The 23,360-nt window shown below is 45.4% G+C and overlaps 1 protein-coding gene across 7 annotated transcripts in view; it reads right to left on the reverse strand.

Moving 5' to 3' along the window:
• Positions 1 to 1,085: 1,085 nt before the first annotated feature.
• The window catches only part of ADAMTS9 (ADAM metallopeptidase with thrombospondin type 1 motif 9), a 134,189-nt gene continuing 111,914 nt past the window's right edge, over positions 1,086 to 23,360 (reverse strand). For 5 of the 7 annotated variants that reach the window (XM_037904878.2, XM_043551517.1, XM_043551518.1 and 2 more), the window contains 10 exons: positions 20,756 to 20,926; positions 18,596 to 18,790; positions 16,512 to 16,644; positions 16,133 to 16,227; positions 15,900 to 15,994; positions 15,673 to 15,806; positions 14,000 to 14,091; positions 10,520 to 10,624; positions 5,608 to 5,702; positions 1,086 to 4,021 (listed from right to left, as the gene is read on the reverse strand). In XM_037904878.2, the coding sequence (XP_037760806.2) occupies positions 5,613 to 5,702; positions 10,520 to 10,624; positions 14,000 to 14,091; positions 15,673 to 15,806; positions 15,900 to 15,994; positions 16,133 to 16,227; positions 16,512 to 16,644; positions 18,596 to 18,790; positions 20,756 to 20,926 (1,110 nt within the window). In that variant the 3' untranslated portion in view covers positions 1,086 to 4,021; positions 5,608 to 5,612. Of the gene's footprint in view, positions 4,022 to 5,607; positions 5,703 to 10,519; positions 10,625 to 13,999; positions 14,092 to 15,672; positions 15,807 to 15,899; positions 15,995 to 16,132; positions 16,239 to 16,511; positions 16,645 to 18,595; positions 18,791 to 20,755; positions 20,927 to 23,360 lie in introns of those variants that run through there. The other 2 variants (XM_037904880.2, XR_005226211.2) reach the window with 2 other exon arrangements.

The raw sequence follows: 23,360 nt of genomic DNA on the forward strand, positions 1-23,360 counted from the left end.
CCAGTAGCAGCTGAGGCATGGCTTAGCTGTGCCAACTGCATACCCACCAGTTTCAGGCAAGCTGGGGAATCTGTTAGTGCTTGTCTACATAGAGCATTAGTCCCACCAGAAGGGTGTAAATTTTAGTCTGCACTAACAGGCTGCGCACTGGCCTGCGTGGACCCTGCTGGACCCTGGACCCCCCAGAGTTTCCTACTGCATGTTAACATAGTCCTGTTTCAAACAGTTCTACGTTAACGCACACTAGGGAATTTTTCGCACATGCCAGCAGGGCCCACATGGGCCAGTTAGTACGTGACACACTTGTGCAGACTAAAACATACACCCCTCTGGTGCAGACTAAAGCATCATATAGACAAACCGTAAGATACAGTATTCTCGGTGGAATGTATCATTGTTTGGTAACGCTCCTGTAGGATGTTTTTTTGAAATCTCCCTGCCTTGAACCCAATCTTGTGTTCAGACTTCCTTACATATTTAATATTCATCTAGCTTTTCATAGTTCTATATAAGGTACATATATATCACCCACTATCTGAGCCCCTCCTGACCCTTATTAGATTGATCCTCACAACACCCCTGTGAGGCAGGGCCGTACTATTATCCCCATTCTACAGAGAGACGATCTGAGGCACAGAAAAGCTAAGTGACTGACCCAAGGTCACACAGGGAGTTTGTGGCAGAGCAGAAACTTGAACCCAGTTTTCCCAAATCCCAGTGTAGTGTCCTAACCCTGGGACCATCCCTCCTTCCAAAAGACATCCATTTTTGATTAACTCTTTAAATTAGCGTGGGCCTCATTGGAGCTACTACTCTATTTCCACCAGCTGAGGATGTGGCCCATAATATTTCACCTTATTCCTACCTTCCGAAACTTTTGATAATGTGGGTACTACGTCTCCGATGGTTCCTTCATTCCTTTGCACTGAAGAACTCCAGCAATCAAAAGCTTGGGAAAAGAGATGTTAGTGTAACATTCACTTTGATCAGCAACGAATTATTCCCTTGCGTACAAAGTATTTGGTCTCTACAATAGCGCACATGTAGTGAGCCGCGATGATGGCAAAAAGAGACCACAAATGCACATGCTACAGATCTTTTCATTTCCTTTTGGCGGTAAGAAAAGAAAAAAATAACCTTGTACAGGAAAGTGCTTGGAAAAAAACAATTTTTAGAAAAATAATGGCATTGGTACAGCAAAAAATAGAATTATATTTACGTTACAAGAACGAATATCTCAGTGGTCCCCACCTTTTCTTCTAACTTATTTAAATCTATCAGTGATTCTAAAGATAAGCAACTATAAATAATTCCCTTACACTTTATTTCATAATTTTAGCTTTCTCTTGCCTCTGTTGCCGGCGGTTATTAAACTACATGGTAGAAAGGAATGCGTACAGGTCTAAATATTATTTCTTTTTTATAAATACTCGTTCACTTCATTCCAGAAAATAAAATCAGCCTGCACTGTCCAAGCATTAATTGAGCACCATTGGTTTTTCTCCAAAAGTTAGTGCAATTTTCCCTTTTTCCCTACAGGACAGAAGCATTAATGACGAGTAGTAATCACAAAATCATGATTTCATAGCTACTCTCTCCCCCCTCGCCCTGGTTTTGTTTTTTTTAATAAAACATACTTTGAAATGGTATTTTTGGCATTTTCTCAAAAAATATTGCGGGTGTCATTTCATTACCATGACTCACCAACATACAACCCAGGTTGGTGATAAACGATTCATCTGACTGCCGTAGGACCATATCCTACAACTTGGTGAAATATAAAATGCAAAATGCATATGGGATAATGTATCTTCTTTTTGGATCCAAACATTAAATGCATGAATTCTTAGGCAACGTTTGACAAAGTAGGCAAAAGTCAGAGTTTCCAAGTGGTGGAAATTAGCATAACCTTGTTGATTTTAATAGCGTGATGTCAATTTATACCCACTGGGGATCTGGCTAGCAATTTTCATTCTAAAATAGACCAAGTTTAGATGGCAGAATAAAGATGCTGATGATAGCCTAGCAAAGGCATGGATTATAAATCAGTGGACATGATCATGAACAGATTAGACAATCCCAGCCAGGGATAGTCTAGATAACAATTAGTCCCGCCTCAGTGCAGGGGAGTGGACTAGATGACCTATCGAGGTCCCTTCCAGCCCTACGTTTCTATGATTGTAGTTTATCGATACTATAGTTTTCAACAAACTGATTACATTTGCTCTACTTAGTGATGGCTGAAGTATAATGCAGGTTAACAGGAGCTCAAAAAGTTCTGAGGTTGGGTTTGGTAAGTGTGTGCACCCAAAAGTATAGGTATTTATCCAATTTTTTGGATAAACTCTTTGGTTTCCCACATTGATGAAAGTCCCATGATGTCCCCTCCCATACTGTTCCTGAGAGTTCCTGGCTTCTGATCACACCAAAAATATAGTGAGAATGGGCAGTATGTTCCCATGTGTAGTAAAACTGTAGGGAAAGAACTAAAGGGCAGAGTCATCTTCTACAAAAATAGTCTTGCCAAGTCACCACCACAGACGTACTGCAGAGTTCTGAGTAGATGGTCTATATGTAATAGGCAGCAAGGCTGGTGACATACAGACAAAGACCCTTCTGCAGTCCTCACTCAGCCAAACTTTGACTCCAGTGGGAGCTATTCTTGAACAAGGACTACAGAATCAGTTGTGCATGGATGGAAGAAACCCAAAGATTACAGATGCTTTGCTGGGGAAGAGCGAAGCAATGCACTAATACACATTAACCAGCATGTGTAAGAGGGGCCGGGTGTTTGCACGTACAAAGTGATCTGATTGAAACACCTTGTAAGTCTGAGATGAAGCTTACTCGTCCCCTCTTGTTTGCAGATGACCCTGTATGTATAGAAATCCACAAGCATTCCAGATGTCTGCTGATATTGAGTTAGGATAGCCCAGAACAGTAACTTATGCATTGTCAGGTAAGTTAGGATGTTTTTCCAGGGTGTCCTGGCTGTTCCATGACCGCTCCCACATTTCTGCAGACCCCACTCCCAAGAGCATAATACGAAGTAGGCGGGTTTGGCTTCTTACAATTTTGAGGCAGATTTTGCTATACTTTTCAGCATACACACCATGGGAACATATGGCCCAATCACACTGTCTTGGACAAATCCAGCACCCCATTTCCAGACGGAAGTCCCACAGCGGATGCAATTAGACTATATTAATTTTAAAAATGTAACCAAGGTTTTGCGAGCCTTAAAAATGGGTTTCGAGTTTTGGACCCATTAGCAGGGTGAGATCCTAAGGTTTGGGTTAGACCTTAGTTTATCTTAATTGGCTCATCCATCCATTTCCCCCCTTTCTCTATGGTGGTACTGTATCTAACTGTCTAAAACTACAGAGAATTAATAAATACATTGTGGTAGCACCAAACCAGCGACTGATAGCACTGGCCACAGAGGTCATATGAAATTAAAAATATACCTAAAAGATAATGACTGATAATACAGCAAACACTGTATTCATTTTTCATTTGTTCCCTTAGTGCTGTCTGCCTAATAAGTAAAAAAAAAAACAAGCCCCAAACCCCCAACCTGCTCTATTTTCCTTATAAAAAGATTGTATTGAAATGCCAAAAATACCCCTATGCAAATTGTGTAGCACCTTGAAAGGCCACAGCAGCCTGTAACAAGACGAAAAATTACTGATTGAAAGTAAACAATTGAGTACAGTGACAATGAAGTATCACTTTTGTCATAATGCTACATATAATGTAGAGTACGTAAAATGCAGTGGTTTGACTGCAAGGTTTAACACAAAAAACAGCAAAAGCAGCCTTAATATAAACATTTTACGTACAAAAATATTAAATCAAAATAAATAATTCCAGCCATAAATATTATACTTTACATCATTAAGAATATACAATATATATATACACACACACACACACACACACACACACAAGTACAAAAGTAGAAGGCAGAGGTATTGCAACACTATCCTTCATCCATCTCATCTCCCTGCTTTCAGAAAACCTGAAATATACAAACAAGTTACATGGTTTAGTAAGATGGTTATCTTCGCTTTTGAAACATTGACTTTTTATATCAGAAAAGGACTTGGAGCCAGAACAGCTTGCGGAAGCCAACTCGAAAATCAAATATCCATGTGAAAATGTTATATCTGCTATTCGTAAAAAGAAAAGGAGTACTTGTGGCACCTTAGAGACTAACCAGTTTATTTGAGCATGAGCTTTCGTGAGCTACAGCTCACTTCATCGGATGCATAGCATATCGTGGAAATGCATCTATGCATCCGATGAAGTGAGCTGTAGCTCACGAAAGCTCATGCTCAAATAAACTGGTTAGTCTCTAAGGTGCCACAAGTACTCCTTTTCTTTTTATGAATACAGACTAACACGGCTGTTACTCTGATATCTGCTATTGTTACCGGTAGCACCTAAGGTTGCAAGAGCTGAAAAGAGCAGAGAAAACCTGTTTCTCCACCTCTTTCAGTTTGCATATGACAGTTCCGTGTGTACCGTCAGTCTCACTGTTTCCCTGAGCTTGACCCTGCTCCCATTCAAGAAAATCGACCAATTGCCATGAAGTTTAATGGTCCAGAATCAAGTGGTTTATGCTGTGATCCACTCAGCCCGGGATGGGGGAAGCCATCAAGGAACCACAACCCTAAGTGTAACTGGATCCTTGATTCTAGGGTGTAGCTGCTCAGCCTGAGGGCCTGGTGTAAGTTAGAGGAGGGGCTCTAATTGACCCCTGCTGGCTATGGTCGAAGGGGCTGTACTCCAGCTGAGAATGGAGGGAGCACGACTCTTTGTACTTCTGAGTAAAATCAACCCATCTCCAGTGTGGGGTCTTTTGGACAACATCTTAAAAACAGAGGCCCAGCCTACATGGAAATGGGGGACTAAATTTTCAGTGGGAAATTTGAACACTGAAGACTGGACACATGTGATTTACCACTGCACTTACCATGACTGCTTGTGTAATTGCTGCACATGCAAATCAATATTTAGATGTCTAAATCCCCATTCTGCACATGTAATTTCAGTAAATGTGCGTACAATCATGGAAAATGCAGGCATACATGTAGGTCCACAAATGAACATGCATTTTTGCCTGTGGACCTTCTCTGAAAATTTGGTCCATATGATCTTTGGTATTTTCTTCAAGTGGAGTGGTTTGTCCTGGTGTCTAGGACATAAAGCAATTCCCTGCCTAGTGTTGTATGTGCCAGCTGGCAGTCCTCTCCATCCCAATGGTGGCTGAGTATCTGTGAAGCCGTATGAATTTATATGGTTGTTTGATAATCCCTTTGGAATTAAAGGCATTATATACAAGTCAAATTTTAATACCAGTGGAGTTTAAATACTGGATAACATTTTCAAAAGCACTTAAGTGACTTAGAAGCCCAAAGCCCAAGTCCCATTTTCAAAAGAGACTTAGGCACTCAGGGTAACATTTTAAAAAATACCTAAGTCCCAAGCAGACAGAATTCTAGGTGCCTAAATCTGGTTTGACAATAGGACTCAGGAGTGTTTTTCTTGAGCAATACCTTCCTGGAACGATTTCCCTTAGCACCAAAAACAAGGGGAACCTACCGTTGCTATAACACTTGAACCTCGAGGCCTGTTCCAGATGATGGAGTGCACTTTCCACAGTAACCACCACATTTCCCTATTACTTTGGTACCATCCTGTGGGAAAAATCAGAAATGATGTCTCAAACCATGTCACACCAGAGAAAATCAAATGCCGCCATTTCCAGATACCCGAGTCTGTGGGTGTTTTAATAATAAAACTGAAAAAGTTTATTGGAAGGGAAAAAATTCCTCCCCAAAATCTATAACGATGTATAAATTAACAGCTATTTTTTCCTTTGATGCAAAGGTAATTACATTTATGGCTAATAGGTCAGATGCTGAGCATTTGAATGCAGAGAAAGTAGAGTATTTGTGAACTGATGCACAAATACATTTGAATGCAGAGAAAGTAGAGTATTTGTGAACTGCCAAAAGAAATGACACCCAAGGAAGAGGCCATTTGCTGGGAAGTTCTCTAGGCCTGAGCTTTCTCCAGCTTGCCCCCACAAAGAGAACTTTCTCATGAGTGAATTACTCGTCTCCTCCCCTTGGACAGGATCACAGATTAGACAGGAGAAACAAGACAGCTGGAAAGAAACTGCATTTCAAACGTTACCGAGCATGTGAAAGGCAAGGAAAGATGTTTGCCAGCACTACATCCCAGTGTTTATTTGCGGGGGAAAAGCCTGGTGTGGCTCAGCAGCCCCAGGTGTGACAAAAAGTGATGATGTGGAAATGTGGAGATCACTAGATCTGGCTGCTATTCTCCCAGATTTGTACATCATTCTCCAGCCTTTCTAAGCTGTAGACCAGGGGCAGTCAACTATCCCTTGTCAAGGTCCAGATTTCTTGGTCAAGGTCCAGACTCCAAAGGAAAATAAGAAAAAACCAAATAACCCCACCAATAACCACCCACCACCTCAAGTAAATAAAAAAAGATTTCTGGGTCTGTTCACAAGTGTCTGGCAGTCCAGATTTGACCTGCAATCCACATATTGACTACCCCTGCTGTAGACGATGAAAGACAGATAAGAATGAGAAGATCTTAGGCCTGAGTCTGATCTCCGTTAAACCAGTGTAACCCCATCAGATTCAATGGATTGACACCAGAGTAACTGAGATTTGAATCTGGTGCTCTCCTCCGCCTATTGTCTACAGAGCATCCCCCTCCGCGCCCCCCCCCCCCCCCGGTCATTTCCACAGATAGACACTCTTCAGAGGGGAATTGAGCCATAAATTACCTGAAAATTGGACTTAAGTGCAGTGCAAGCCTGCACAGAGCACTTATTTGTAAACTGCAGTGTATGAACTCTCTCCTGCGCTTGGTGCTATTGATCTGTGATTGTAGCAGACCGCTCTCATCTCTGATTGGTATTTCTTCTCTCCTTCGGTTTGCTCTGGCACTTACACCCCAAGAAGTATGCCAGGCAGGTTGCCAAAAGGGTAATCAAACTAAGCCATGTGCCTCAGAGTCTGTTTTAATTCTGCCTCATTTGCCTCTCCCAGCACCTAACTCGACTGCTGAAGCTTCTCCTTCCTGAAGGGGAGCTGAATAGATCTGTCCTGGCCACGACTCGGACCCAGGGCCTTGTGTCCCGAGCTCACTGGTAGCTAAAGTGGAGCAGAAGCAGCTGTTCCTCTCCAGTATTAGGTACCAGTGATGTCATCAGCTGTCGCAAGGGAAACAGAGAACCCTGAAACTGACAAACACCAATCTAAGGCTGGATTCTGCTGGGCCCTGACATGGGTGCAGAATGGGGCGCAGCACAAGGAGCTTCCCCCAGCACTGAGCTGCCCCCCAAAGGACCAGACAGAATTGCTAACCTTGCAAGGAAAGAGAGGAGAGAGGCAAAGGGATGCAGGAGAAGAGGACAGGGCCATGGCTGGACTCCCCTGCACTAAGGTGGGAGCAGAGATTGCTTTGTTCCTATTACTCTAGGGGCGCTCAGTGCCCTCAGAGGAGCCAGAAGGGGCAGAGAAGAGGGAAAGCTACACCTGTTTCCCCACCACACTCCATGCACGGGTCAGCAGAGAGGGACTGGTGCACAGGAAGGGCGGGCATGGGAGTGGCTGCAAGTGCCCCTTGTGCTGGGGGAGTTCAGGGAGGTATTCTGCCGCCTGGTACTAGCCCTGGGGCAGTACAGGGCCTCACCACCCCTACGGATGGGCTCTGACCCTAGTCCATAATCAGGCACAAAACTGACAGCCGGATCCAAACCCTCTCCCCCCTCCCACCAAAATATAATCTTTAGCAAAGTGAGATAAAAAGGTTGAGAACGAAACACGTCATTGTTATGAGAGTCCAGACTGACTAACACCAGAAGAAAGCACCAGCTCAGACACCAGTGGCATTATCCTTATCGAAGAGCATCTGAGTTTGAACAGCACCTCACACAATAGGGTCCTGGGCCATAAGCATGGCTTCTAGGCACTGTCACAATACAAATAATAAATGATGTTATGCTGGATGGTGGGAATGGCTGCCATCAGGCAGGGCTTTAATCATGAGACCTGGTTAAATGGCAACTGGAAGAAGCAATTAATCTCCTTTTATATAGTGATAACGAAAACAGTAGAAGCCACTGCCGAAGGCATTGGGGTGCACGACAAGCCTGAGCAAGAACTAACTGAGGGAAATAAGAAGGGTTTCTTTGGGACTGATTGCAAACACAGGGCGAAGGGCTTGTTTGACATGCCATGTGTGTACATGTGAAGCGAACAGACTGTGAGAGCAGCAGTGGTGAGCATGATCCTGAGAAAGAGAGCAGAGAGAGAGTTCCTTGGGACACATGACTGCCTGGAGAGGCAGGCTTGGAAGCAAGGTAACCACCTGCTGTTGTTTGTTCTTACTGTGTTCAGGGAAACAGGAGGTTGTGCACATTCTTTGTAAATAAATAGGATTGCAGCAAAGAATATACCTGACTTGTATCTTCCATCTCTCCTAACGGAAGCAATCCTGCAAAACCTGCATAACTGGCTACCCGCTTGGGCCATGGAGCAACAGTAATAATAATAACCAAGCCATAGAGCAGGAAAGTAATGCATGGTATAAATGTGAAATGCTTATGGTGACATGGGGTTGTAGATGGGGGCTCTCTGAGGCACTGATGTCTGGATAATACCAGACTCTGGAAATAATGAACAAAATCGCTTCCAAAAGTTAGCACTGATTCTCAGAGTTCAAAGCATGATCAATATCTGGAGGGGGGAAGGTGTGAGAGGCGAATATCCACAGGGATGAGGGACAGTCTTGCATTGGAATGCTGCTGTCCCCTCACCTCCCATTGACCACATGCTGCAAGCAAGTCAGATGTCCAGTTCCCCTCGAAACCCGCTGAGGCTCCTCTGAAAACCTTAGCCATGATCTCTAAGAGGACACAGCCTGAAGACATTACAGCCCAAGAATGACTCTCTTGCTTGGTTCTTCTCTTCCTCTCCGCTAGCTTCAGTCTTTATCTTTTCTCACTTTCCCCCCCCTCTCTCTTCTCACCTCATACCTTGAAACCCTCTTCTCCCACTGTCTGCCACCCCATCTGCCTTTCTCCTCTTTCCTTCTCTAAGTAATACCAGCACCACACTTCAGGGCAACTGCACCTGTATTTCCGCCTCTGTGGTCCCTCAGGGGCACCTACTTTAGGCTCCAGGCTCTTTGGTCATCACCTCTCTTGGGTGGAGACCCCTGCCTCTCCCCCTCCTGACCGGGGTTTTTCTAGACAGCACAATTCCCTGCATACACACATGCTAATAAGCTGACCAGAGATCACTCTCCAACTCTAACAAGGGCTCTGATCGGAGTTAGTCCCTCAAACCTCCCCAATGGGTTGTTTTTGTGGTTACAAGTTCATAACAACCTCAACTCAGAACAAGACACCGACAGCACAGAGCAGCCTGTTTCTTTTTTCAGCCTCGGCCTTTGATCCCCAACCTTCGGAAACAGGTAATGAGCAGACAACAATCCCTTCCTCTGGGCCTGGCTTCAAAAGGTTGCGTTTTGGCGAACCAGCAGATGGCATCTGTATTCACCTCCTCCCTGAGATTCCCCAGGAATTCCACGTCCTGCATATTGTCCCAAAAGATCATTCTTGTCTGCTGCATTGTTCAATATAGCCCCTTCATCACCCCAGCCCACAATAATGCAGAACCTCGGCATTTAATACATTGGACTCCAAAGATACGTAAACTTAATTCAGTAAGGTTTTCCAAGCATACTGCAGGAAATTGCCATGTCTGTCACAACCAGCATCTAATACTTACCAGGGATAAGCCAGCATCTAACCCGAATATCTACCCACACAGATGGACAAACACTGACTAAGTGAGTCTTTAAGATTAACTGCTCTAGCAGCCAAAAGAGTTAAGCTGCTTGGGGGCAGGGACTGTCTTCTTCATTATATTTGTGTACAGTGCCTAGTGAAATGGGATCCTGATTCCTGGCTGGAGCCTCTAAAAACTCCTGCAAGCAAATAATAATGGCCACACCCCCATTATTGGTTTTACTGATTGCTCTTGGTCATGAAATTAGACATTATAGATAGAAAAGGCCAATGAGGTCAAATTTTGCAGTCCTGACTCAGGCAAAGCTCCCAGCAAGAACTTTTCCTGAGGCAGGGTCACAGAATGTGGTCCATCCTGCTAACAAAAGATGCGTCTGCACCACGGTGTTCAGTGATTTTAGCTTCACGGTTAAACAGACCCATTAATTAATTGCAATAATTCAAATCAAGTTAAGTTTACTACACCTGTCCTACTCCAACACACACACGCACACAAAGTTATGGGCTATGCTTCACATATCTAATGCCTACATTAGATTTCATTATGATATGCTGTTAGAAGAATGATTCTATGCAAAATAATGTGGCACACAGAAATTAGGTACCTCCCATTAGCAGGTATAACCAGATTCAGAATTAATATGCTCATTCTCTTACTGGGGATTTTTGAATTTCCGACACCGCGTAATTCCCTTGCGAGATCCATTTTGCTGTTTCTGTTAGCGAAAGGCCTGTTCCGTAAAGATCAATGCTAAAGCGACCCTAAAAACACAAAAACACATTGATTACCACAAAGACATACCTTCTGAAATGGCTCAATCAAAAAGCGCTCAGAGAGGGATGCACAAGGAACCTGAGACCCCACATAACCCCTGAGCCATATTTAAATTATGTTATTCTTCATTGTTGCAAGCACGCTTCTGTAACAACATGCCACGGTGTCATTTTTCTAACAAGATCTCGCCGGCAATGTTTTCAATTTTTCCAAGCCCTGAGAGTGATTAGCACATATTGTACAAATCACAGCATGACTCAGATTAAGAATTTCTTTTCATTTGGGGCTTCAAAGGAGAGGGCTGCTTTCCCACCACTGGCCAGCTGAGGGCATTCTTGGCCTTCCCATTGCAAGCTGCTTCATCAGCTCCTGGAACATGGAAGAGAACTGCATCCAACTCAGCCTCGCTTCAGAGCTTTTTTTTCTCCCTTCTCACCCACAGAGGGCACCCATGACCTTATTTTGTCCTATCTTCTCCCCCACCCCAACTTAAATCAAAATCAAAACTCTGTTTTGTTTGGTTTTTAGGTATGTCCTTAACTTAACTTGCCTTTTATTTCCAGAAGCAAAAAATGCTCAAAAAATGAAGGGGTAAGTCTACACTTGATGCCTATGCATAACTCCCATTAGCAAACACCCACTTGACTTTGCGCTTTGAAATACCCCTTTCCACCTAACACAAAGTCCGTGAATCTGCTGGCTGTTATCTCAGCCTGACCTGGAGTCCAAGATGGCTGCTCTGCTAGGAAAAGGCAGATCGCGGCTAGCTGTGCTCCATGTACTTGCTACCTCGGGAATGTCAATTTCCCGAGGTAGCGAGTACATTAAATGCCAAATATCTACTTAGGTGGAGAGAAATCAACATTCATGAACGTTCCTGAAGTAACAAGTCAATCCCTGAGACATGGTGCTGTACAGAAAGACATCAGCTTGGAAGGCAAGGAAATGGAGAGACCTCTCTTCCTCCGTCAGCTTCCTGGACTCCTTATTCACTAAACCTCGCTCCCAGACCCTCCTACCATGACGAAGGTCGAGAAACAAGTTCTTACTCTCAGAACCGATCACTCGTTATTCTTACTCCAGAATTCAACAGTGTTATACGCTGGTTGTGCTGGAAGCTGAGGACACCTAGAAGGCTAAATGAGGCACCTGTAACATAATGTAAACAGGCCTTCTCCTGACACATTGTATTTCAATATAGTGTACAGCACTGTATACGCCAGGGTGAAGCTACTACATGCTAGCAGGAGTGGCAGAAGGTCCCTAAAAGTGGGGGAGGGGCTACCAGCGCCCGAACGGAGGCTCCGCCCTCGCACCGCCTCTGCCCTCCTGAGGCCCCATCCGCACCCCGACCCTTCCCCCATCCTTGCACCACCCCTTCCCCCTAAGATCCCGCCCCCCACTCGCTCCTCTCCACCCTCCCCTTCCCGTTGATAGGTAAAAAGTGGGAGGGCCGTGACCCCCTGGCCCCCCGTTCCAGCGCCGCCTGCACGCTAGAGCATTTCCAAATGTGCATATTGGTCATAACCAAACTTCTCCAGCTCACTGGGCCTGTCCTTCCCTCTCTTTCCTCTGCAGGCTGCACAAACATCTCCACACTTGGCCCCTTTGCCCTCCTCTCCCTCTGCTGTGTGTGCCCCAACACCAGCGCACCGCTCCCCTGCCGCGGAGACCAGGAGATCACACAGATGTCAGTAGTCTGATTGATTCTGCCTTCAGCGCCACCATCTTCCTTGCCAAACTGCTCTGCTGCTCACTGGCTCCACCTGTGCCCACACCCCCAGCTGGCCCCTTTCTGCTTCTGACTCTCAACTTCCTCTTGCTTGCATTTTCTGTGGGAACACGTGTGTTATCTGAGGAGGACTCTCTCCACTGCCTTTCACTTGCCTCAATCTTTCTCTTCACACACCTTTCCCAGCACGGTCTCCTTCAACCTGATCTCCAACTTGAGGTGTCTCTCTTGCTCCTCTCTCCTAAATGCCCCATTCCCTTCCAACTCTCAACCTTCTTCTTCCATCCACTCTCCGTCCTCTTTAACCACTCTCCCCTTAGCCTTCAGATACGCCACATTCCCTCCGGCCTCCGAAAACCTTCCTGCAAGCCTCATGACAAGCCCATCTCCATCCTCCATTTTGCCTCTTGGCTTCTCAAGTGCATGATCCCTATTCCTGCTCACTTGACTTCCTTCTCCTTGATCTCCTACTGTTTGGCTCTGTCCCCTTTCCAGCCACACCCCCTCTTTGGTTGCATTCTTCTTGGCCTGGCTGGTAAAGTTGTCCTCTCTCTCTACGCCTTAGCACCCTATGACCGTACTATCTTGATCTCCATCCTTGTTCTCCACCTGCTCCTTTAGTGCATCTCTCTCACTAGTCCAGAAGTCCCTTGAGGTTCCCTGCTTGACTCTCCCCTTTTTTCTTTGTACAGTCAGCCTGTGTGCCCTCAGCCACTCGAACAGCGTGAAGCATCACTGTTATGCTGATGATTCACAGATCTGCTGCTCTGCCCCAGACCCACCCCTGCAATTCCGCTACATCACACACCTCTGACTGTCTCATACAGTGGTTTTCAACCCTGGGGGTCCACAGACTGTGTCTAAGGGGTCTGCAAAAGGTTGTTGTTAGCAGAGAATGGAGGTTTTCAACCTGTGGTCTGCGCACCCCTGGGGGTCCGGAGACTATGGCTAAAATTTCCAAAGGGGTCCGCACCTCCATCCAAAATGTGTTAGGGGGCCGCAAATGAAAAAGGTTGACAACCACTGATCTATTAGCTCAACCTAGCAGAAGAATGGTTCAAAGCTTAAGGTGCTAGCCAGGGATTTGGGAGATCCAGGTTCAATTCCCTTGTTCGCCACAGACTTCCTGGGCAAGTCACTTAGTCTCTTTGTGCCCCATCTGAAAAGTGGGGGTAATAGTACTGCCCTATCTCCCAGGGGTGCTGTGAGGATAAATGCATTAAAGAAAGCAAGATGCATAGATACTACTGTCAGGGGCCAGGTAAGTATCCAAGATTGATAGATCCCACCAGTGCAAACTGAATCAGGCAAAACCTCCCCAATCTTTTTTTTTTTTTTTTTTAACTCTCGTTTCCCCTTTATTGTCAATTCTGTCTCCCCGTGCTGGGCTGTTGGATCAGGCCTGGCTTTATGGAATGTCTCTTTTTGAACCCCGCTGGTTGTCTCCCAATAACCCAATGGCTGTTTGCAGAACAGAAAGTACACTTTGTACAGACAAAAGAAAGTTTCAGACTGCTGAGATGAGAATGTGACAGTTGTTGGAGCTGGGCTGATGTGATCAAGAGTAATTAATATAAAGTCTGAACATAATAAATGGAGCCAGTCCCTAAGAAATATTATTGTCAAATACCTGTGGGCATTTGGCCGCACTGTAGCAGTCCCCCGCAGTGGCATAAGGAACAGGTCGACCATCATGTGTCCGTGCAAACTGTAAATCAGTTGCTGAGAAAATTATTTGGTGAGCAGCACAGAGAGGGCAGATGGGGAGAGAGAGAAATTTGAACACGTTATTTGCTAACCAGGACATCTGGGCAATTTGCTTTTATACATTTTTCTAGGGAGTTCAGCAAGATCTTGTCTCTTGGCTTTGCAGCAGTAAAACCCCAGTTCAGCAGGCTGCTTAAGAACACGTGTAACATTCCGCACACGAGTAACGCACTGACCCAAATGCGGGTCCTCACATATTGAAAGTTGTGCATGTCTTCAAATACCTTGATGAATTTGATTGTGTAGAAAAAAACAACAAACACGGACATAATGGTTTTGGTTATATTCTCACAGCAGAAAATTTCCCAGTAATCTGAACCCACCAGTAACACAAAACATATGAACATCCAAAGTGTATATTTTCCCTTAAACAAAACAAGGCAGTGGAACAGAACAAAACTGTTGTTTCAAAGTTAGAAGGGCTTAGTGAAAAATTCCAGCTGATTGATTTAAAAGAACGTATGACAAATCAGACTGGGATTTTCAGAGGCGTCTATGGAGATTAAATGGCCATTTCCTTTTGTATTTCGATGGGACTGGGGTGTCTCATCCCCTTAGGCTCCTTTGAAAATCGGAACCTCCTAGATTCTATAGCTCACATGGTGGGGATATTGCCAGGGTGCTTAAAGCAATTTGCAAAGGAAGTGATAGCAATCACGTGAGATTGGTTTATCCGGCCGTTTTAAAAATCTGCAATCTTTGCCCCTTCAATGCCAGTACTAATACTATGTTGTGTGTTTAAAATATTTACTGAAAACTGATACCCAGCCAAATTCTACCCTTAGACGTAGGTGTGCGGCGCTCCTCTTGGAGTCAATCTCAGTGGGCCATCAGACATGCACCCCCAGCGTCCAGGGGCATGGCAGACATAGGATTTATATGGCCCATCCTCCTCCCACTGAAGCCAATAGCACAGCTCCCATCGCCTTCAACAGGAGTAAGACTGGTTCCCTAGGGTTGGCTCATTGCCTACTGAAGTCAAGGGAAATCCTCCTATGACTTCAATGGCCATTGGATCAGGCCCTTAAAGAGTGCAGAGTTCAGTTCCAGCTGCACTACTGGGAGTTATATATCGGGGTGCTCCATGCAGGGATGAGCATCTCTGAATCCCTGGGGCCCTATCCTGCAATTGCAGCTAATGGCACGTGTGAGTGAGAGAGAGACACAGGGCCAGGTTCTCCAGGATTATATTTGCAATTCGATTCCAATTTAATATAAAAATATCAACAAACCAACGTATAAACCAGGCTGAGTTCACAGCATGGTAACAGATAATTCAAAGGAATGAGAAAACAGTCATTATTCTGTGTTTTTTCCTGTCTTAAGGTGATATAGTTTAATCATTCCTAGTGCACCTAAACTGCTTTTCAGGGGAAAGATCTGATGAGCTCTACATTTGAATGATTTGGGGTGATCAGGTATAAAATGAAAGAAGGTCTTTCACAAGACAGCCCAAGAACATGGCACACTGAATTCCCTCTCTTTGTCTGTCCTTACAGCTCCATTTGGTTAAGAGAGACCCTGTTTTTTACTCACTTATTATCTGCATTGTGTTCAGGTCCAGCCTGACTTTGCTGAAGGCAGAAAACCCAGCTGCTGTGTAATCTTTCCTACACTGGCAGTCTTCTCGTCTGCTCCCGTTATACGGACATTCAGTCGGGTTATGTAATCTAAATCAAAAGAAAACCCTTTCTACTCATGACAGGAAAATATTGCCATGGAAAACAAAGAGGCATGAAGCTCAGAACCAAGAGATTGCTTACCTGTAGCCGTACACTTCAGAGAAATTCTCCGCATACCCACTGACAAGAGTCACATACTCCTCTGGGCTGCCAGTCTGCATCCCAGCACAATATATCTGAGAGTGAGAGAGATCGTAATTTTGTCAGACACTGACTGTAAAAAGCATGGTGGGAAACGCAATGGTGGAAGTGAGGAGTACACATAAGATAATCTTGCAGCTTCAAGAAATGCAGAATAGATTGCCGAAACACACCTTTAATATCCTTCCTTTCACTTTCAGGTAATATTCACCATCTTCAATGACACCTTTGAGTCTTTTAACATCTTGGCAGCTGCTTGGTAATTCACCTGAAATGACACTGAAATAGTTGTAGTCAAGTTGTCATTGTACATCACCATTCCTTCTGGGAGCGCTTAGGCCCTGAGCCTGTGAAGCATCTAAACATATGCTTAACTTTAAGCATGGGAGTGGTTCCAGTGAAATCACACACATGTTCAGCGCTTTTCTGAATCAAGGGCCTGATGCGGGAAGTGCCGAGGACTGCGGCCCTCACGAAAGTCAATGGGAGCTGCAGGCGCTCGGTGCTTCTCTGGCTCCACCGTAAGTGGAAAGCACCAATCTGTAGACTTACAATCATAGATGTTGTGACATGTCCTCCTCTCTTCGGGTTTTAAATCAGCATGGCACAAAGCGCTCGCCTGGTCATCATTGGTCAAGCATTGCACTGACCGGTGCATCACCCCAATGCCACAAGTCACCGAGCACTATAAAATAAAGCACGGTAAGTATCGTGCCATGACTGGTCCTTATGGTGCTAGGCTGGTAAAACACAGACAGCTGGTCAAGATCAGATTGCCAAGGCCCCAAACCAGCATAGCATGCGAGCACACGTTGAACTTTAGACACACAAGCAGTCCCACAGTTTTCAGTAGGACTACTCACCAGGCTTAAAGTGCTTTGCTGGATTGGGGCAGAAATGGTTCAAGTGAACCATATGCTCAAGCAAAGAGTCCCAGTGGCTGCTCGTTCCACTTGCCCAATCCAGTGGATTGACATTGTTTCACACCAGCAGGGATGCATGACAGAGAAACATTCATTAAGGAGTCTGAATCCAAGCAAGTCTTTGCTTACGAATGTGAAGCTCAGCTCCGGGTCACAGAAAGGCCCCTTTGAACAAACATGGGTTCATTTATGATTTCATATCCAAACTGTTCAAGAGATCAGGTGAAATGGTGGCTATATCTGGGCTCTCTTTGAAACCCAAACTCAAAAGCAATCTCAGGGGTAAGAAATCAAAGGAAGTGTTTACACCAGATCCTGCAAACGGAAACCATTCCATTTTGCGCAGCTCTAGGCCTGAATTTTCAACAGCGAAGAGTGATTCTGGATGCTCTCCATGTTTGGGTGCCCAACCTGAGACACTTTAAAAGGACTAGCGCTCCCATTAAGTTCTAAAAATCAGGCCTATTTATGGTGTCTCAGGATGGGATAGCCAGAATCACTAGTTCCTGTTGAAAATTTATTCTTAACTAGTGCACAGTAAGATGGTGAAGACATTCTTCACATGTTAAAGACAATCATAAATTATCCATTTATGCCCGTCCCTGGGTCACAGTGATCACTCTGCATCAGTCCCTGAACCATAACATTTCTATGGGAGCAGAACAGGGCCCAGGATTTGAACAAAGCTGAGAATTATTTCCACACTAAATTATTTTGAAAATCAAAGGCTGGCAAAGCCTGATGGTTTACAATGTTTGGTAAGGACAACAGGGCAAACCAACAGCCAAATTTTTACTTTCTGAAGTGTGTGCAACTCCCAAAAAAAGTGCTATTAAGTCAGACAAATTTCACACTGTTTTGCTTGACTCAGTCCTCATAACCTCATAAAGATTTGATACATATCCTTAAATGCCCGAGATGTGTTAATGAATCAAAGCCACTGGGGAAACAACGTTTCAAAGAATAGCAAAAGTCTTCAAAAAAGTGAATTGTCATCTTTTAACTAAAATCTGAGCTGGTGGTTTAGGATCCAGAATAGGTTTGGCACTATAATAATGTTACACTGAAAGGCTAGTTTCTTTTCACTGCTCTGTCACAGCACTTGAAGTAAGGGGGGAAAGGAAAGTGTAATTCTTTACGTGTTGATGCTCAAAATTTGTCCCAATTTTGGCATATCAATTATTCACATAATAAGCCTTGAACATCCACGTGAGTGAATTTCATTCCAAAACACATGGCCAACCATCGCTTTTGCTAGATCCCAGGCAAAAGATCACTTCCTCTTTTTTGGCCATCTGTGCAAAGGCTGCTGGGATGTACAAGCTACCTGGGAAGGCATGAGTAAGACAAGCCGAGCACAGAGGGGAGCTGGGAGGAAGAGATCTGTGTCATGCAGTCTTGCTAAGACAGAAGGGGAGAGCGGAAAGGAAGGGACATAGGGATCAGAGAAGCAACGACGGTTCTGTGACTGGAGTTATCAGTCACCTGGCTTCAGCAGCAGTGCTGTGATCATTGGAGCTGTCAGCTGTTTGTCTGCTGGGTGTGGGACCCTTGGGAACAGTCTCAAAGGCTAAGGCTACCATTGCCTGAATGTGTGTTACCCAATGCATCAATTTTGGGCCAGTGTTTTGACCCACCAGCTCAACTTCAACCTTTCTTGCCCCTTGGTAATACTGCCTCTCTCCAGGCACCACAACTCAACATTAAACTTACGCTTCCCCAGTTGCCAACTCGCCATGTTGCCAAAACTGGACATTCCCCGAGGTAGCATGTGCGGACATTTGGTGGCTGGGTGCCAGGACAGTTGTCTATATTCTGGTAACCGTACTCATAATGGTCCTTCTCGGTGTAAATTTCACTGCACGAGACCAACCTTTGCTTATAGCCCTTGCCGCAGGTCACAGAGCACTGTGGAAAATGAAGAAGTTTGGTTAACATTGCGCATGGGCGCTCGCAGTGTCTCTTTGACAAACAGGGAAAAAGAAAGGCTAGCTTGTATTCTTATGCCAGTTATGGAGGAGGGATTCTATATGCTTGTGCTCAGAATGATCAATAAATGACCGGTACGCCTTAAAGTACAGTACTTAAGTGGCTGCTGATTATTGTAGTGGCCATTCGCAACCTACAAAACCAAGCGCTAAAATTAGACGTGGGTCACACTCTGCCCCCCCCACCCTGCCCCTTACTCCCCCTGAATGGTAGCTCAGTTCACAAGTAGTCTCATTGGGACAGATCCTCAGCTGCTATCAATCTGCAGGCACGAGGCCACTGATATTGGTGGGACTCCTTGTGCCATGCGAGTAAGGGCAGCAGCATGTGGTCCTCTGCGATCAGTAAAACACTGCTGTGAATCTGTGTTCTTCTACAGGATTTTCAGAAAAGGCGGGGGTGTGGGGGGGAAAGGTAAACGCGTGCCCTGCACCACTGGAACGAAGATATGCTAGGAGGCTACAGGAGGAGGGACGATGTTTTGTCTGCAGTTAAAAAAAAAATAAGTAGCTTCCCCTTTATAGCCTATGAATTTAACAGCACCTGGGGCGAACACATTGTTGATCTGAGAGAGAGCATAGGCCTCGATTCTGCAAACTTGCACACACGCAACTTTATGCATGTGAGTAGCCCCACGGCAATGGCTAAATGTAAGCATGTGCATAAGTGTTTGCAAGATTGGACCCATAATAGGTTACTGAAGCAGATATTTTGGTAGATCCTCTCATATTTGAAGGAACATTTTTCCAGAAAAACCATATGACGCCTGAGGAATGCTGGGTCATAGGCTGGTCCTCCCAAAAATCTCTCTCTCTCTCTGTATTTCTCTCCCCTGTATTTTCTTGAGCTCCTCCCCACCCCACCTTTTAGTCTCTTTCTTTCTTTCTTTGCCTCTCTCTCTCTCATCTCTGCTGTGTCAGCAGCAGCCTTGTCAGGTTCCTCTGTTGCTCTTGCAAGTGGAAAGTACTCCTTCACTTGATGCAGAAAGAAACAATCTGCGATTAGTCCATTTCCTTCTGCGGTGAGCTCTGGCTCCAAAAGGAAATAGATAATTTTCCTTGGCATGCCGCCTCCTGCACGTTTTAGGTGGCAAATCCTGCTCGCTTTCCTCACATGAATAGCACTTTGAGTGCCAGTGAGACTGCTGGGGTCAGGAAAGCGAGCAGGATTGGGCCCTCAAATGCTACGATATGCAAGATTAAGAGAAGGATCTGGTAATTAAGCTGATCTTCGAAGGCCAGATTCTAGGCTGATGAAATCGGTGTAGCTCCACTGAACTCAATGGAGTTATAGAGATTCCCACCAGCTAAGGATCCATTTCTAGCGGAATTGTGCAAACAGGAGGCCGTGGTTGGACTGCGTTCACTTATGTTATTTGTACCAAGGGAATAAAAACATATTTAATATACACTGTACGGTAAGTGGAATCCATGTGGGAATAAAAACGCTTCAAGTTATCAACCAGGACTGTACCGGAGACTGATCTTTACTTTTTAATATCCTCTCTTTTGTTCCTCTCTCCCACAGAGAAACTACATAGAAACAAACAAACTAATAATTAAAGTATCCAGCACCATGCTGCAGGCACTAATTACTGCTCCAGCACATCAACCCTTTTCTTTTCTTGTGGGGAGGGGGCAAGGGGATGGTGCTCCTGTGTGGAAAGATTGAGCTTTTTGGTCACATCCTCAGCTTGGTGCAAATCAGCATCGCTCCATCCAAGTCAAAGGAACTCCACTGATTTGCTCCAGCTGAGGGTTTGGCTCTTGTTGTTCAGAGGGTACATTCAGACCCTGATCAGACTAACGATGTTGAGGCTCACAGTCCAATCAGCAGAACGACAGTCGCCGCGGAGCGCTGCGGTAGAGTCCCTGTGGTGCTCACCTCGGACCATTCCCCCGTAATCCAGATGTACTCGCAAGGCGGTAAACTGCAGCTCTCCCTATCAGGGGGGCGCTTGCTGACATCACAATTCATGCTGTCCTCCTCCTGGTTATTCTGATTCACGCACACAACTTTCCGGTACCGGGACCCTTCCCCACACGTTTTCATGCACTGCCGATAAATGAGAGAGGTCAGCACAGGTGTCCCAGAACTTCATTTTAATTCACATAGTGATGCAAAAACATTTCCCCAGTACAAATGATAAACTAATGGTACTTACGAATGCTGTTGCTTTCTATTATTAGTTACTTGTATTAGAGGTAGCGACTAGCAGCCACAACTGAGGTCAAGGCCCCACTGTGCTAGGCACTGCACAAACTCATAAAGAGAAAGAGCCCATGTCTTGACAAGCAAACAGCTACATAGTTGGGTTGCCAATTTTGGTTGGACATATTCCTGGAGATTTCACCACATGACATCTTTTTAATTAAATATTCATCTTTAATTCCTAGAGACTCCAGGCCAATCCTGGAGGGTTGGCAATCCTACTACATAGGCAAGACAAAGGGTGGAAGGGGAAACAGAGGCACAAAGAGGTTGAATGACTTTCAAAAGGTCACACAGCTAGTCAGTGAAAGAGCTGGGTATATAATATAGGTTTTTGGATTCCCAGTCCAGTGCCCTACCCACTCACTGGACCCTACCTGCCTTTATTGTCTTTCTAACTGCCTATTTTATATCAAATTAATGTAAAATATGTTTTTGCTTCCTTATTGGCCATCCTTATTTTGAGACTAGGAATTGTTCAGGGGCTGCTTGCAGCCTGATGTAACAAGAGTTGGCAAGAGTCAATAGGGCGGCACTGATTAGTTTTTAAATGCTGGTGGATCCAATTTGTCCTGGGCTACCGTGCGCAACCCCGAAGAAAAAATTAACTCCAGTGTGGGTTTATGTATTTAGATTTAGCCAACAATATACTGAGGCAGGTAAGGTAAGGTAAGAGGAGGCAGACAGAATGTGCACGGAAAAATTAGGGGGAAGATGAACCTGGGACTCTCGCTGATGGGTTGGCTGGAGAATGCACATTTGAGGAGGGTAAGACATGTGACAAGAATGGGAGAAGAATGACCGGCAAAGGAAAGGGACTGCAATGGAAGACAGAGGATACAATGGAAAGACTCTGCCAAGAGAAGACTGAAGAGAAAAGGACTTGAACTCCAGGGCCTATAACCATAGGGATAGATTGACTTCTATATTTGGGGAGACAATTCTAGCCAGGCCAGCGGGGCAGTGTGTGGGGGGACAAATTCTGCGCCTTCCTGAGACTTGCAGTTTGGGGGAGCAATGCTCCCCCATGGCCCTCCCCAAACTATGTGTATGCCTGTAACCTGTGCCATGAACCAGAAGGAGTGGCAAAGAATCCTGGGCAGCTCTGACACCAGGTAAACGGGAAAAGACGTTGAGAACTGAAGTGAAGTGGGATTTATGTATTTAGATTTATTAAAAGCATCTATCACCAATATTAAAAAATAAAAAATAATTTCTCCCCTACACAAAAGACGGGAGCCCAGAGAAGGACTCTGGAAGAAAGGTTCCCCAATGATCGCCCATTTCGAATAATAAGCTAGTTACGTACGGTACACATCTGGCACCCTTTGCAACAATATTTCAGCGCTTCACAATCTTGAATATATTTATCCTCCCCACATCCTTTTGAGACAGGGCAGTGCTACCACCCCCATTTTACAGAAGGGGAACTGAGGCACAGATAGACTATGCAACTTGCTCAAAGACTGTGGCAAAGCAAGGACTTGACCCCAGGTTCCCACTAGACAAGAGCCCTAACCTCTGGACCAGCCTTCCTCTTCTACCCTACAACCAGCCAACTCAACCCTTCCTGCAAGGCCCAAATTGTGCAGGAATTGTCTTCCTCGAAGCAAAGGACATAATATCCAATCAGACTGCCCGCATGCGCGCACACACAAATCTACATGTGAAGTTACCTAGGGTTTCATCAGTTAGCTTCATCATGTGTACGTCATTTTCAAGATCTCTGAACCAGTCACGGCTTTCCTAGGACGAGTGAGATCTACCGAGTACACCTAGGGCAGTGGTTCTCAAACTAGGGCCGCCGCTTGGTCAAGGAAAGCCCCTGGCGGGCTGGGCCGGTTTGTTTACCTGCCGCATCCGCAGGTTCGGCCGATTGCGGCTCCCACTGGCCGCGGTTCGCCACTCCAGGCCAATGGGGGCTGCGGGAAGCGGCGCGGGCCGGGGGATGTGCTGGCCGCCCTTCCCGCAGCCCCCATTGGCCTGGAGCCGCGAACCGCGGCCAGTGGGAGCTGCGATCTGCCGAACCTGCAGACGCGGCAGGTAAACAAACCGGCCCGGCCCGCCAGGGGCTTTCCCTGCACAAGTGGCAGCCCTAGTTTGAGAACCACTGCCCTAGGTGAAAGGCAGTACTACCAGAGCCTTTTGTTTTTAATTAGCTGTCAGAATCCAGACTGCAAATGATTTCTTGAGAAGGCTGAAATAAAACGTCAATAAGTAGAAGTGCTGTGGTTCGGAGCAGCATAGCCCTTTGGGTGCAGAGGGCTCGCAGGAAATG

This window comes from Chelonia mydas, chromosome 7 (genome assembly GCF_015237465.2).
Source record: "Chelonia mydas isolate rCheMyd1 chromosome 7, rCheMyd1.pri.v2, whole genome shotgun sequence".
In the NCBI taxonomy this organism is placed as follows: domain Eukaryota; kingdom Metazoa; phylum Chordata; order Testudines; family Cheloniidae; genus Chelonia; species Chelonia mydas.